The following is a 16,531-nucleotide window of genomic DNA, read 5'->3' as shown; positions in this document are numbered from 1 at the left end:
GGAGGGAGGAAGGAAAGGAAGGAAGGAGGGAAGGAAAGAAGGAGGGATGGAGGAAGGACAGAAGGAAGGAAGGAAAGACAGACGGAAGGAAGGAAGGGAGGAAGGGAGGAAAGGAAGGAAGGAGGGAAGAAGAAAGGACAGAAGGAAGGAAGGACAGACACACAGAAGGAAGGAAGGAAGGAGGGAGGAAAGAAAGAGAAGGAGGGAGGAAGGAAAGGAAGGAAAGGAGGAACAGTCAAAACAGACGGGGTCAATTTGAACCATGAGGACGACAAGAAGGTTAATAACTAAATAATTAAAAAACTAAACTAAATGTTCCATAATGAAAAAAATGTTCTGATGGACAATAACAGGAAGCATCTTACTGCTGTAACTAACAACTTAATGGTCAAAATAATCAAAATGCAATATTCTGTATTCAGATTATTATTTTTAATTCTCTATTCTGCTAAAAAACACAAATGGCTGAACTTTAAATCAAATGTCATGTTTTCATAGATAATATATTCTGTTTTTGATTCATTCTTCTGCATTGCAGCTCTTTAGACTGGAAGCACAAATATATTCAATCAGTGATAGAAAACAGTGAATAATAGCACATCCTCACATTTAAGAAGCTAAAACTAGAGAATTGTTTGGCCTTTTTGCTTCTTCTATCTTTATATGATTCATTAATTATCAAAATCTAGCTGCTAATTGTAGAGAAATCAAATCATTGCTTTATCACTGTATATAAACTATAGACTGTAAAGAAATGGACGTAACATCCGTGACATCACCCATTGGTTTGTGGACTGCTGCTCGGAAGCCAATAGTTTCGAATCTGGGCAGCGCCATCTTGAAAATTTCAGGTGCATGCTGGGAAAAATAAAAACACGGATTCTACTTATATGGGCATGAGTGGGGAGGTTGCTATGGTTGTGAGGGTATAGAGACTAGGCGGGGAGTTCCCGTCCTCTGAAATGAGGCCAACGTGGAAGTAACTTAGAACTGCATTCTATCAAAAGGCCACCAGGGGGCGACCGTCTCTATACAAGTCAATGGAGAATTCACCAACTTCTCACTTGATTTCTAACCTCAGTAAACGTTTTCAAAATGTGTTTATGGTCTCAATCGCTAGTTTAAAGCCTTCTTCAATGCAGTATGATGTTCATTTGGGACATTTTGGCCTCCCTGATTTTATATTTGACGATAAAGCAGGGTATGCATTAGGGCGTGGCTATGTCATGATTGACAGGTTGATTGCCCAATGTCCTCGAGATCCAGCCCTTGCAACCATAGCAACCTCCCCGCGCCGCCCATGACCCCGCCTCATGCCCATATAAGCAGAATCCATGTTTTTATTTTTCCCAGAATGCACCTGAAATTTTCAAGATGGCACTGCCTAGATTCGAAACTATTGGCTTCTGAGCAGCAGTCCACAAACCAATGGGTGATGTCACGGATGTTACGTCCATTTCTTTTATACAGTCTATGATATAAACCTGATTTCTTCCCACTTTTTATGTTTTAAGGTTTAAAAATAAACATATAATCATATAATAGGAAGGAAAAAAAACGACCTACATGACGTGAGCTGTTGTTGCTCAGCAGTATTGGCCATAAACTTAAATTGGGTCATAAATCAATAAATATAATCAAATATCATTAATATTGTGGCTGCCACACACACACACACACACACACACACACACACACACACACACACACACACTAGACTACGAGAGGATGATGTAACAGATAATATTATCATCGTTTCAAAAGGGCTTCAATTTGAAGGGTGGCAGTGCACGTCACCACGGCAACCGTCTTCATATTTCCAGCCCTGGGGGAGTGCGGGTGGGTTTATGAGCCAACCATCTGAACATGTACAGAGTGTCCAGCTGATCAAAGACTCTCTGTCCCGTCTCCTTCCTCTTCCTTCCGTCTTACCTTTTTGGACAAATGTCTCTTGATCTCTCTCTTCTCCTCTTGCTCCTCCAGATCGTTTCGAGCTTTAAAAAAAAAAAGAAAAGAAAAATGATCAATACTTCATGTTTTCTTTGTCCCTTCCTCTCCTCTCTTCTTTTAACTCGGTGACTTACGTTTGAGGATGTTTCTCTGTTCCAGTTCTTCTGCTGTCGGCCGTTGACTCAACCGCCTGAGAAAGAAAAAAATCAAAGAAATCTATTTCAGGAAAACTATTTTTATACGATTTGTGCTTCCAGATAATCAGAAATGCACTTAACGAGGCAGAGATGTTACTCTTGTGTATTTTTTAAAAGGTGGTATTTTGTGGATTTGCCAGCAGCTGCAGCTTGTATTCATTGAGAGGATCATTAAAGTGACTGTGACTCCATGTTTTCTGTGTTTTTCAACAGCAGCAGGGACAAATGGCACCAGGCTGAGAGGTGAGATACAAATCAATATGATCATAACTAAGCAATAATACAAAAATAATGGATGAAGTGGAGGCAGAGGCCATTATTTTTCTACACCTGCACCTGCTGCTCCATCTAGTTGAGTCGAGTGTTTTATTGCTTTTATACCAGGAACACTTATCAAAAGAAAAAAAAGTGTCCCTGCAGCCGAGCCCTAACTGTGTTTAATATCAGTTAACTGACAGTAAGAGGAGACATGGAATCATAGTGCAATGCAATTTACTTCATGTATTACAACATGATGTTCAGAAACTTCTCAAGAAACAAGAAGTAGATCATCTTAGTTGATGAAATTAATGTGCTGTCACCAGGCGGGGAGTTCTGGTCCTCTGAAATGAGGCCAACGCGAAAGTAACTTAGAGCTGCATTCTGTAAAAAGGCCACCAGGGGGCGACTGTCTCTATACAAGTCAATGGAGAATTCACCAACTTCTCACTTGATTTCTAACCTCAGTAAACGTTTTCAAAATGTGTTTATGGTCTCAATCGCTAGTTTAAAGCCTTCTTCAATGCAGTATGATGTTCATTTGGGACATTTTGGCCTCTCTGATTTTATATTTGTCGATAAAGCAGGGTATGCATTAGGGCGTGGCTACGTCGTGATTGACAGGTTGATTGACCAATGTCCTCGAGATCCAGCCCTCGCAACCATAGCAACCTCCCCGCTCCGCCCATGACCCCGCCTCATGCCCATATAAGTAGAATCCGTGTTTTTATTTTTGTTGCATTAATACAGGAGGAATATTGAACATCAGATTATTCTCTCTCTCTCTCTCTCTCTCTCTCTCTCTCTCTCTCTCTCCCTCTCTCCCTCTCTCCCTCTCTCCCTCTCTCCCTCCCTCCCTCCCTCCCTCCCTCCCTCCCTCTCTCTCTCTCTCTCTCCCTCCCTCTCTCTCTCTCTCTCTCTCCCTCCCTCTCTCTCTCTCTCCCTCTCTCTCTCTCCCTCTCTCTCTCTCCTTCCCTCCCTCCCTCATCACACCTCATCATCCATCATCCGCTCCTTTTAGCAGCCGGGTCACATCTACGACAGCTCACATGGGTTAAAGCACTTTGTAGGTGACTGAGGCTGCGTGTGGGTGTAGTTAGGCGACACGTGTGATATATCACCGTGTGTGTGTGTGTGTGTGTGTGTGTGTGTGTGTGTGTGTGTGTGTGTGTGTTCGGCTCACCTGGTGAGTTTGGTGGCTGTCTGCTGTCGGGACTCAAGTCTCTCCTGGTCTGACTGCAGCGGCAGGATGTTCTTCTCCTCCAGCTCCCTCTTGGACGGACGGTTACTCAGTTTGATGGCCAGAGAGTCTTTTCGTAGAACCTTCATGGCCAGTGTGCCTGCGTCCAACATAAATAAGGAAGATTAATAACTGTATATTTACAGAAACCAGCGCAGATGTGAAGCTTGAGTCTTAATTCATAATCTGAATGTGAAGAATGAACCTAAACTCACTATTCTCTGATTTATAAATGACAAAATGTAAGTTAATATAATATAATATAATACAATCTGATTTAATATTGTGACTTAGCTGATTATAAATAAGCTCCACTAATCATTTTCTGTGTGTTTATGTGTAATAATAGTTAAGTTCTAGGTGTTAATATGTATTCATGTGTCATCATATGTTTCACTCTGGTTATACCCAATAGGACAAATAACTTTCTCACTATAAAATCTTTGCAATATCAGTATCAGACTAACTATATTATAATTCTGATAACACAAATATTACTACTTTTGTTTTCCTATATTTTTACTACTTTTGCTTTTATTGCTTGTGTACTTACTTATTATTTATAGTTCTTTAATGCTCTTTCTATTAAAGTCTATCCACTTTTGGTTTATGCTACTTGTGAATGAGATGTTATGTGAATAGTGAGGTTTTATAAGGATAATGTGATATACATTGAGAGGTGTAAGGATGCTGTATACTGATTTTTGATGATGATACTGCTTATACCCTGTGACTTATTTTTCTTTTCTTTATTTAATTTTTCATTCATTTATTTGTTTTTGGTGATTTTTATTTTATTTAATACTTTTTTTTATTTTTCTTACTTTTATTTTGGTAGGGTCTGTTTCAAATGTTTTTCTTTTTTTTGGCTTTGTGCTATTTCACTTGTATGGTACGTTTCTTATCCTATGTGATAAAGTTGTTTGTATTGAAAAACAATAAAAAAAAAGTGAATTACAAAAAAAATCTATCCACTTTTCTGCTGTAATGCTGTAAATTTCTTCATTTTTGTGGGACTAATAAAAATAATAATCTTATTTTATCTTTCATACAGGAAATGCAGCTGAAAGAACGAAGGTAAAAACATTAATGTAACAACCAGATGGAAAATAAACAGGAAGTAAGAGGAAGTGAAACATGGATGTATTAAGAGCTGAATATGTTGTCGCTTCTCAGACTTGCTGCCAATTTTTTCCTACTGAGAAAAAAAAAAATCCCCCCACGGCCTAAAAAGCAATTTCCCCAAAGACCCCCGTTATAAGAGAGACGTCTATAAAACTGATGACAGCACACTAAAAACTGAAAGAAGCTCAATTTTTACTCTTTGTAATATTATGACATTTTCTTCAATGACAGTTTTTATAATAATAAAAGTTATGTGACATCACCAGGAGCAACGTTACTGAGCTTATTCGTGGATTCACGGCCGTCATAAATAAACTATTTGTTGGCTAACTTCAAAAGATTCACTTAGAAACGAGAAACAATGTCAAAAGTGATGTAACGCAAATAAATATCATCAACTCTGCAGCTCAGGAGAGATTTATAGCGTCTTTATAGCTCATTGTTTTCAGCATTTCTACTGTACGGCTCAGTGTTATCGCTCTCATCAGTGCTTAAGTTAGAGCCTGTGAACAAAATTAAACTTTTTCTTCCTAATGGAGGTGGTGGAGACCAAACCTGAGCTAAAATGAGAGTTGGTGTTTGATTTACATTCATCAGATGGAAAGAAACATAAAAAAATGAAAGATAATGTTGCTATGTGTCCGCAGGATGTCATTATTATTATTATTATTATTATTATTATTATTATTATTATTATTATTATTATTATTATATTATGTTTACTGAATGAACCACTGGAGACAGATTTATTTGATTCTACACTATGTAATGACGATAAAGGCATTTCATTGAATTAAGCAGCTGTTATCTTCTAATATAGTAACCATGACAACTTTATGAGTTAATACTGTATGTCTGTGCTGTGTGTTTTTCAGCTTGTTTTAGAGTTATTCTGCACTCTAGTGGCCAAATAAAATCCACTACTGCAGCTTTAATGTGTCTTTGTGTTCTTCTTCTCTATTGAGATTCCTTTTACAAACATATCTGGAGTTTTTTCATCTCACTAGCTGAATCCCTTTTTTCCTTTTTCTACTATGTGTAAGTTACTTAACCTTCGTATAGTCCTCCCAGGTCAAATTGACCCCGTCTGTTTTGACTGTTCCTTCTTTCCTCCCTTCCTTCCTTCTTTCTTCCTCCCTTCTTTCCTTCCTTCCTTCTTTCCTCCCTCCCTCCCTTCTTCCTTCCTTCCTCCTTTCCTGTTTTCTTTCTCCCTTCCTTCCTTCTTCCTCCCTTCCTTCCTTCTTTACTCCCTTCCTTCTTCCTCCCTTCCCTCCTACCTTCCTTCCTTCTTTCTCGCTTCCTTCCTTCCTCCTTTCCTTTCTTCTTTCTCCCTTCCTTCCTTCCTCCCTTGACTCGAGGACAACAGGAGGGTTACTTGATAAACTAAATACACCACATATAAAATGCTTCTATGATGAATAATTCACACCTCTGACTACTTTAGCTCCACAAGCTTTCAGCCATATGTGACTCCTGTGCTTGTGCAACCAAACAAACACACATATGTTCATATATATTAAAATAATATATGTATGTGGTGTAAATATGTTTATTATAATGAATAATTACTGTTAGATTCACACTGGAAAGCCTTTATTGGAGTCTCTAGTTTTAGTTTAACACCTACTTGTAAACAGTGTGTCGTCGTCATCTTCCTCCTCGTCCTCGTCTTCCTCCTCTTCGTCATCCTCTTCCTCCTCCTCCTCTTCCTCGTCCTCGTCCTTGTACATGCCGGGCAGGTCCTCGTAGTCCGCCTCGTTGGGGAGGTTCTCTTTGTCGTCGCACTCGATCATCAACGTGGGAACGCCATGCATCATTGAGCTGCGGTTCGGAGGGAAAGGTCACAAAAGGTCAGAGGGGCCGTGTGCTCGCTGTGGCGTCGAGGGGATTCAAGTTGTTTAACTGGGTCAGTGACAAATAAGGGTCAGCAAAATGAGCAAAAAAATAGTTTTAAAAGCAGCATCAGGTTTGTTTAAATGTATAATTTGTATTTTTGTTGGTTTTATATCATTTGAAATGACATTTGCACCATTTTTTATCAAAAGACTGAATGCTCCTGAAAATGTCAAATGGTGTAACCACAAAAGAATGATAAATATTAAACGTGTTATCCACCTACAGTGTATTTAAGTGGACTTATACTAATAATGACTGTAAATGTTTCCTGATCTCCATGGTTCCCCAGATTAAATGTAATATTTAGAACAATAGTATTCCATTAGCTTTATTTATTATAAAAGTTATAATGTAAGATCATGCCAAACTAGTTGATATGGTGTTTTATTGACTATTTACTGTTTTTAAGCAAGTTGAATTATTTGGTACAAAGTTTTTATGGTTACACCACTTAGACATTTTTACCATAATCCTCTAATATATTCTCTCTGAATGGATTAAAAGCAGAAATTTGTTGCTGGGTCCACAAAGAAAGAATGTGTGCAAGTTATTCATATGTTTATTTTCACATTTTAACCCTTTAAATTTAAACTAAACCACATGGACACAAAAAACATCATTGACTCAATAACAGGAAGGCAGCGACTATGGGAGAGAGTGATCGAGTCAAAGTGTCTCTAACCAAAAAAGTGACTGAAGGAAGACAAAGAAGATGAAGAGGAAGAGTGAAATGACCCCACAAAGCACCTCAGAGACCTCTTCCACAAACAACAGCAGACGCCTGAAGGAGAGTCAGGCCTGGAGAAAATGAATCCTCAGACAGGCAACCAATCATACTGATGGATGTGGAGGTGTGAGGTGGTGGAGGAGGAAGAGGAGGAGGAGGAGGGGGGTTAACCATGATGTTCCCATTAATAAGAGGGGTGATGAAAACAACATCAGAGCTTTCTGTGTGATTTGTTGTCAAAGTCAGAATAAAGTTTCACTGTTTTAACTTCATCTGTAAGAGCAGCTACTAACAGGCAGAAGGAATCACCTATCTATCTATCTATCTATCTACCTACCTACTTACCTATCCACCTATCTATGAAGGAAGGAAGGTAGGTAGGAGGGAGGTAGGAAGGGAGGAAAGGAAAGAAGGAAGGTAGGTAGGAAAGGAAGGAAGGAAGGAAGGAGGGAGAAAGGAAAAGAGGAAGGAAGGAAAGAAGCAGGGAGGAAGGAAGGAAAGAAGGAGGCAGGGAGGAAGGACAGACGTAAGGAAGGAAGGGAGGACGGAGGAAAGAAGGAAGGAAAGAAGCAGGGAGGAAAGAAGGAAGGGAGGAAGGAAGGAAAGAAGGAGGGAGGGAGGAAGGACAGATGGAAGGAAGAAAGGGAGGACAGAGGAAAGACAGAAGGAAGGGAAGAGTCAAAACAGACAGGGTCAATTTGACCCGGGGGGACAACACAAAGGTTAATCAAGCTCCGTTCTCTGCCTTCGGTTTTGAATTTCGTTGTATTTTATACAATGACAATAAAGGAATCTATCTATCTATCCACCTATCCATCCATTCTATCCATCTATCCATCTATCAATCCATCTATCATCATCATGTTTAAGTGTAAGAAGATATTTGAAGCTGAATTGGGTTCTGTAACAATTAGTCCATAAATCCAATAGCCAAACAACTCAACACCCTATTTCACTAAACAATTAATGATAATAATACTCATTTTATTCATTTCATTCTTGACCTGAGAGAAGGAAAACATTGGTTGTCCTCCACTGTGACTCAATACGCTTGAGACAGAACCAATAAATTTCAGTTCAGACACTACACATTAGTCTCAACATGTAGTCTCAACTAAGTATTACGGTAATTTGGCTAAAACATTAAGATCTGATTTTCCATCTAACCAGACTGTAAAATGCGTGTGTGTGTGTGTGTGTGTGTGTGTGTGTGTGTGTGTGTGCTTAAACCCAGCAGAGCATCACAGCTTCCACCTTCAATTTCAATTCATGTCATTGAGTTTTATTGGCATTAAAGTTATGAGAACAGTGTTGCCAAAGCATTTAAATTAGGGCTGTCAAAGTTAATGTGTTAATAATGCGTTAATGCAAATTAATTTAACTGTGTTATTTTTTTTTTAATGCTTTGACCTGGCCGGTAGTTTGGAAATAAGGAAGCGATGCAGCAGTAATGTTTTTGGATAACAAGCAGAAATGGAGAAAGAAAAGAGTCTTATTAACGCCAGATGTTCTATCCACAAGACCAAAGTTATTTACATTACGGACTACGTTGAGTGTCTAGTGCCAGTGTGTGTGTGTGTGTGTGTGTGTGTGTGTGTGTGAGTGTAACTAGTTTCCTAACTGATATGATATCTGACAGCAGGTTTTTGGAGTGTGCACAATTTCATTGTTCTGGATTGTTCCAAAAATAGAATAAACATATATTTGCATAAAGCAAGCATATGTATCCTCGCCCATGTTAATAAGAGTATTAATCCTTCTGTTGTCCTCCAGCCAAGGAAGGAAGGAAGTGAGGAAAGAAGGAAGTAGGAAAGGAGGAAGGAAAGGAAAGGAAGGTAGGAAAGGAGGAAAGGAAAGAAGGGAGGATGGAAGGTAGGAAAGGAGGAAAGGAAAGAGGAAGGAGGGAGGGAGGGAAAAATGAAAAGAGGAAGGGAGGAAGGAAGGAAAAGAGGAAGGGAGGAAGGAAGGAAAGAAGGACAGAGGAAAGGAATGAAGGAAGGGCGGAGAAAAAAATGGAAGGAAGGAAGATAGGATGGAGGGAGGAAAGAAGGAAGGAGGGAGGAAGGAAAGAAGGAAGGGACAAAGGAAGTATGAAGGAATGAAGGAAGTTAGGAGGGAGGAAAGAAGGAAGGAGGGAGGAAGAAAGGAAAAGAGGAAGGGAGGAAAGAAGGAACAGTCAAAACAGACGGGGTCAATTTGACCCGGGAGGACGACACAAAGGTTAAAAACCTGAAAAATATAAGTACCTCTAGAAAAATTGATATTTGATATTTATTGGAGCGCCTTGGTAGCCTAATGGTTACCTCGCATGTCACATAATGACAACGTCCCTGGTTCGATTCCAGAAAGGAACCTTTGCCTCTCTCCTCTCTCTCTCTCTCTCTCTCTCTCTCTCTCTCTCTCTCTCTCTCTCCTCTCTCTCTCTCTCTCTCTCTCTCTCTCTCTCTCCTCTCTCTCTCTCTCTCTCTCTCTCTCTCTCTCTCTCTCTCTCTCTCTCTCTCTCTCCCTCCTCCTCCCCTCTCTCCCTCTCTCTCTCCTATTTTACCATATACAATTCATCTCTCTCTGGATTGATCCTCACCTTTCGAACCTCTGCATGGTGAGGGCCCAGGGTCTTGTTGAGCTCCTCTATGATCCGGCTGGGCGTGTGGAGAGGAACGGCCCCGTACTGCAGGGGGTGCCCGCCCATTGGAGCGTGGCCGGGAGGGGCGGGGGCACTTCTGGAAGGCGAGCGAGGAGGGCTCCATGCTCCCTGTGGGTATGGAGATCATGAGCTTCTTTGGAGGTAGAGGAGGAGACAACTTCATCGACATGCACGGCAACTTCACCGGGCCGCCGTCTGCGATGAGAGGGAGGGAGGGGGGGGATTAGACCATAGATTGTATAAAAGAAATGGACGTAACATCCATGACGTCACCCATTGGTTTGTGGACTGCTGCTCGGAAGCCAATAGTTTCGAATCTAGGCAGCGCCATCTTGAAAATTTAAGGTGCATGCTGGGAAAAATAAAAGCACTGATTCTACTTATATGGGCATGAGGCGGGGTCATGGGCGGAGCGGGGAGGTTGCTATGGTTGTGAGGGCTGGATCTCGAGGACATTGGGCAATCAACCTGTCAATCAGGACGTAGCCACGCCCTAATGCATACCCTGCTTTATCATCACATATAAAATCGGGGAGGCCAAAATGTCCCAAATGAACATCATACTGCATTGAAGAAGGCTTTAAACTAGCGATTGAGACCATAAACACATTTTGAAAACGTTTACTGAGGTTAGAAATCAAGTGAGAAGTTGGTGGATTCTCCATTGACTTGTATAGAGACGGAAGTCCTTTTGACACTAAAAACGGTCGCCCCCTGGTGGCCTTTTGATAGAATGCAGCTCAAAGTTACTTCCGCGTTGGCCTCATTTCAGAGGACTGGAACTCCCCGCCTGGTTTAGATGTGCTCATGCAGAGTCATGTCCAAAAATTAGCAAGACGCATGAAGTTGAGCTCACCTGTAATGTGGTTAGGTAGCCTGTTGAAGGGTTTGGGTGGTAGCGCAGGAGGTTGTTTGTGTAGCGTTGGAGGTCTGGAAAGCGTCGATTCAGCTCCGTCACCGGGATACACAGAGGGCTTCTTCGTGGGCGGAGCCAGGCTGGATTTATGGGCGAGGTCTTGCTGACACGACGCCTCGCCCGACATCTGAAACTCCAGCGAGCCTGAGGGAGGAGAACAAAGAAGCAGTCAGAGGCCACGACGTAACGAATGAGAGAGAGAGGATACCACAACCCTGCAGAGACTGTGCTGCCTACCTACAGCTGCAGCCGCTCCTTCCATCAGCTCAGTACCTTCAGACTCGGACATGCTGGAGCCGAGCATAGGAGAGCGCCCGTTCTCTAGCTGCACCTCCTCCCGAACAGCCGGGGACGAACCGTCTGCACAAAAAACAAGGAGGTGATGAAGAGGAGGTAAAGAAAACACATGTGAATGCAGAAGAGGTTATTTGTTATACTATAAAAATGTGACTTATTACATTGATTTAAGGCTGCAAGTAAAGATTAATTAGTAGTTTAATCAATTTGCTGACAGGAAATCAACCAAATATTTTGCTGACCAATTACTTTCAAATGATCAATCAAATATGTCAAACATTCACTGATTGAAGCTTCTTTAAACGTGCTGTTTTTCACTGTTTTCTATCATTGGAAACTGTATATTATTGAGTTTTGGAGACAATTTGGAAACATTTTATAGACTATATTTAAAATAAATAATCTTAATAATTTTTTTTTTTAAATTCTTAAGTAAGATTTCAATGTTTTTCAACGTACTTATGACTAATGTGTTAATAAAATGTTTTTAAAAAAAGTCAGAAATACAAATTTCAAGCAACCAGAGCTAGATTGACGTGTGAAGCTTATGAAGGTTAGTGTTGGAAAAGCAGAAATGATCAGAAATGATATTAATAAGAAAAATAAATTCCAGCATCATTATTTACCATGATGTGGCAAATATATATAAAAGCTGTTTAATAATCAGACTCATGTTCAAGTCTTCACATGTGGAAAACAAAAACATAAATGATTTGCTTTGGTATCATTCTTTTTTTTTTTAAACCACAGCATGTTTTTATCTTTTCGGTGACACACTTCTATTTTCTCATCTCTCACCTTTCTCATAAACTTCCTTCAGCACTCCTTTCTTGATGAGCTCTTCTCTGCTCTGGCGAGTGGACATTTTCCTCTCCAACACTGAGGAAGAGGAGACATGATGTCAACAACAACAACAACAGTAGTGAGAAGTAAAACTATGGGTCCAGTTTATCGTCACACTGTCATTAGTGTGGAGGAATGTGTCTGCAGCAGATGTTTGTTTGGACTTGCTGCCTCCATCATTGTTGCTGCACAGTAATAATCTTGTGACTGAAGCTCAGAACTATGCGCAGGCTTCGCTGGCAGCTCGCTGAGAAACAACGTGGCTTTACTTTAGACTAAACCCAAAAACATGTTTACAACATCCTGATATAAGATGATACGAGATGAATGACATTAGAATCTACATTTTTACACATTTGCCTGTTTTTTAATATTATCAGATGAACTCTTTTTCACTTCAGCTGGTGTTTTTGATGATGAAGTAGACGATGTTAGAGTCACAATGTGCAAATTGAATATTTTGAATATACAGTAAGTCATAGAGTAAAGTGAATCTATTGCTGATACTATAAAAAATAGGGATGCTCGATATTGGCTTTTCTGCCGATATTCCAATATTGTCCAACTCTTAATTTCCGACATCGATATCACCTGATTCCGATATATGCAGGCTTTTTACACCAAAACTGTTACAACATAACATATCTCCTATTGTGGAATTTACACATTATGCTTAATTGTATTGTGATGCTCCACTGGATGCATACATAAATGCAACATGGCTTTCCAAATGTAAACACTGTCTGTGCAAAATAAGAGAACGACTTCAACTTGAGTTATGGAAAAAAGTGCGAATATACACACTTGGAAATAGTTCCAAACCACAGACATAAGCCCCGTTTCTGGAGGCGGGGCCTTTACAGGAGCGTCCTCTCTCCTCTCAGCTGTTGTGTCTCCAGCAGAGTAGCACCCAGATAGGACCCACCGGACACAGAGACGACTCGCCGAAAACACAACAGAAGAAATAAAACGAGGAGGTAAACCTGGTTTCTAGTTTGTATGTTCGTGTACATGGCGGTGGACGCTATGAACTTGTTAGCCACGGTTAGCAACGGTTAGCGATCCGCGAGTCTAGCGTGTTGTTGTTGTTTACGTCATCAAGCGCGCGCCGTGCTGCGTTCAAGCAGGCTCGGAAATGCTGAAGCCTACAGAACAAACATCGGTTATAAAAACCCGATACCGATATTTCCCCGATATTACATTTTTAAGTAAATATATCGGATAATCAGAGGGTCGATATTATGGGACATCACTAGTAAAAAAAAATAAAAAAAATAATATATATTTATATTTATATTTATATACACATATAAAATGTATGTAATATAGTTTTACTATAATAAACCATCTATTTACAGTCGTATGTTATACCTCTGATTTAGCCAAAGTTTGAGCTGCATTTCTTGTATGAAAGGTGTTATACAAATAAAGTTATTGTTGTTATCGTCATTATTGTTATGTAAAGATAACAATAAACCCCACTATACTATACACTTTTATGTCTTACCACTGAAAAAATGGTGAGGACATCATTTAATGAACCCTGACTGAATGATGGCAGGACTTCAGCAGAAACACATGGTGCACACAACAGGAACATGCCTGTGTGTGTGTGTGTGTGTGTGTGTGTGTGTGTTTGCTGTAAAATGTATGTGGTGTGTATGTTTCAATGCACAGAAAAGAGGTGGATTATAGTTGAAGAAGAAGAAGAAAAAAAAAAGCCGCTGTGACAGCTGGGAGAACAGCTTGTCTGTAGGAAGCCTCTCTTCACCCCTCCGCTGCGTGTTTGTGTCTCTCGGTGAGAACAGGATGTTGAACGATCCGGCCAGCTGAGAAACAAAAACAGCTTCCATCTCTCTCCGTCCAAAAATCAAAAACGCTCGTCTGTATCTCGCAGCTTTTTCCTAATCGAGCGCGCGTCGAAGCTCTGAATCAAACATATGCAGTAACAGTCTCATTTCATCAGATACCGAGGCTGACGTCTCTCTGGAGGAAAAACGAAGAGTTCATTGAGAGGAACAGAAACAACAGACTGACTGTCACTATTTAAAGCTCGTTTGCTGCTGCACAGAACCTTAATTATCAGCTGTTGTGTTTGCAATTAGGACGAATACTGGAATTAAAACCTTTTAGCCAGATTGTTTTGTATAGAATAAAATAAATGTTTCAATTTTACACTATTCTGGATCCTATAAAGAGATTTTTTCTTTAGCTTTTTGAGATTCATCAGTTTCTGTTTTCACTTGAATCTGCTGAATGTGGAAAGTTTCTCTGTCCTCATTGAAATAGCCCTAGGAGCAGGATTTGTGACATCACAGCTAATTTGGAAACCATTCCTGGTTTTCCAATATCCAACACGAGTGCACACACACAGTAATGTATTTGTATAGAATCTGGGTTTCTAATGAGGGAGAAGGAATTTACATCATTTTAAAGTATTTTAACATGGTAATTACACATCAGCTGTTTTTCTATTTTCTATTTCTTCTCCTCATGTTAGGGGATGTGTACTGATCTTTTTCTCTACATTTCTTTTATTGATTATGTTTTCATTTATTCTGTATGGTTTTATTGTTTTTAATTGTCTGATTTTCATCGCTGCTTGTAGCTTTAATAATATTTCTTCTTCTTCTTCTTCTTCTTCTTCTTCTTCTTCTTCTTCTTCTTCTTCTTCTTCTTCTTCTTCTTCTTCTTCTTCTTCTTCTTCTTCTTAGCAGATTCTCACGTTGAAACCCAGACCGTCCAGTAAGAAGCGAGCTCACAGCAGGGTTGATGGACGGGTTAAAGCAGTAGCAGCTGACCTGCAGCCTCTCACTGCTTTATTTCCCTCTTTCATAACCATAAAAACACATATATAGTAGATATTTGCTGCAGCCCCTATTTCACCTCCCGCTCTGCAGCACAGCACCTCTGAGCGCACATTCATCAATGTGAGCGTTGCTAGGTGCAACAGGGAGACATTTATCTGCCGCTGGAGACGTGAGCAGAGCTGATTACAACGAGAGGAGGAGGAGGAGGAGGAGGAGGGAAAGAGATGGAGGAGGAAGAGGAGGAGAGGGAGGAGGAGGGGGAGGAGGAGAGATGGAGAGAAGGAGGAGGAGGGGGAGAGATGGAGAGAAGGAGGAGGAGAGATGGAGAGAAGGAGAAGGAGGAGGAAAGATGGAGAGATGGAGAGATGGAGGAGGAGAGATGGAGAGAAGGAGGAGGAGGAGGAGGAAGAGGAGGACGAGGAGAGATGGAGAGAAGGAGGAGGAGAGATGGAGAGAAGGAGGAGGACAGATGGAGAGAAGGAGGAGGAGGAGGAGGAGGAGGAAGAGGAGGAGGACGAGGACGAGGAGGAGGAGGAGGACGAGGACGAGGACGAGGACGAGGACGAGGACGAGGAGGAGAGATGGAGAGAAGGAGAAGGAGAGAAGGAGGAGGAGAGGTGAGACTGGGTGCTAATAGAAATGTTGTGTTTACAGTGCTTTGGCTCTCACCCGCAGAGGTCTGCTTGAACTTTTCACTCTTCTTCTTCCTCCACTTCCAGGGTTTAAAGAGACGTCCCAAGGTGGCGAATTTGCTCCGCCGTCGAATGGGAGGTGTGTGCGTGCCCGGTACCAGCGAATCAGAGCGCATGGCCGCGAGCCTCTCCACTTCCTCAGCTGGAAATAAAACAAAAACCACAAAATGAAACAAACAAGTTCATTAACAGAGCAGATAAACAAGACTGAAGAAAATATGTTTTTGACTCCGCTGACGGTTGTTTTTCTGAGCAGGATTTAAAAATAGTTGATCATTAGAGTCGGTGAAGACGTCCGACCCCTACATGACTCCTCATCTGTCGCGTGAAATCAGTCTGGTGGATCGATACGTTTCACCCGTCACATCCTTTAACGAGGGAGGTGCTCAGAAAAATCAATTCTGGCTTAAATTGATTTCATTTCTCTACATGTGAAGTCTAAATATATATATGTAAGGGTCAATGATGTTTCTTTAGTGTCCATGTGGTTTAGTTTAAATTTAAAGGGTTAAAATGTGAAAATAAACGTATGAATAACTTGCACACATTCTTTTTTTGTGGACCCAGCATCAAATTTCTGCTTTTAATCCATTCAGAGAGAATATATTAGAGGATTATGGTAAAAATGTCTAAGTGGTGTAACCATAAAAACTTTGTACCAAATAATTGAACGTTGCTTAAAAACAGTAAATAGTCAATAAAACACCATATCAACTAGTTTGGCATGATCTTACATTATAACTTTTATATTAAATAAAGCTAATGTAAGTCATTATTAGTATAAGTCCACTTAAATACACTGTAGGTGGATGAAATATTTAATATGTATCATTCTTTTGTGGTTACACCATTTGACATTTTCAGGAGCATTCAGTCTTACTTTTGGTTAAGAATGGTGCAGATGTAATTTCAACTGATATAAAACCAACAAAAATA

The 16,531-nt window shown here is 40.4% G+C and overlaps 1 protein-coding gene across 1 annotated transcript in view; it reads right to left on the bottom strand.

The window, feature by feature from the left end:
- Positions 1-15,726, bottom strand: part of phactr1 (phosphatase and actin regulator 1) — a 21,238-nt gene extending 5,512 nt beyond the window's left edge. The window contains 11 exon segments of the mRNA XM_053323043.1: positions 1,933-1,994; positions 2,085-2,140; positions 3,589-3,745; positions 6,398-6,591; positions 9,975-10,000; positions 10,002-10,103; positions 10,105-10,232; positions 10,894-11,097; positions 11,191-11,313; positions 12,049-12,129; positions 15,573-15,726. Coding sequence (XP_053179018.1) covers positions 1,933-1,994; positions 2,085-2,140; positions 3,589-3,745; positions 6,398-6,591; positions 9,975-10,000; positions 10,002-10,103; positions 10,105-10,232; positions 10,894-11,097; positions 11,191-11,313; positions 12,049-12,129; positions 15,573-15,711 — 1,272 coding nt within the window. The 5' untranslated portion in view covers positions 15,712-15,726.
- Positions 15,727-16,531: the final 805 nt, after the last annotated feature.

This window comes from Scomber japonicus, chromosome 7 (genome assembly GCF_027409825.1).
Source record: "Scomber japonicus isolate fScoJap1 chromosome 7, fScoJap1.pri, whole genome shotgun sequence".
Taxonomy (NCBI): Eukaryota; Metazoa; Chordata; class Actinopteri; order Scombriformes; family Scombridae; genus Scomber; species Scomber japonicus.
The sequence above is the reverse complement of the archived record's forward strand: the minus strand, read 5'-3'. Positions and strand labels throughout refer to the sequence as shown.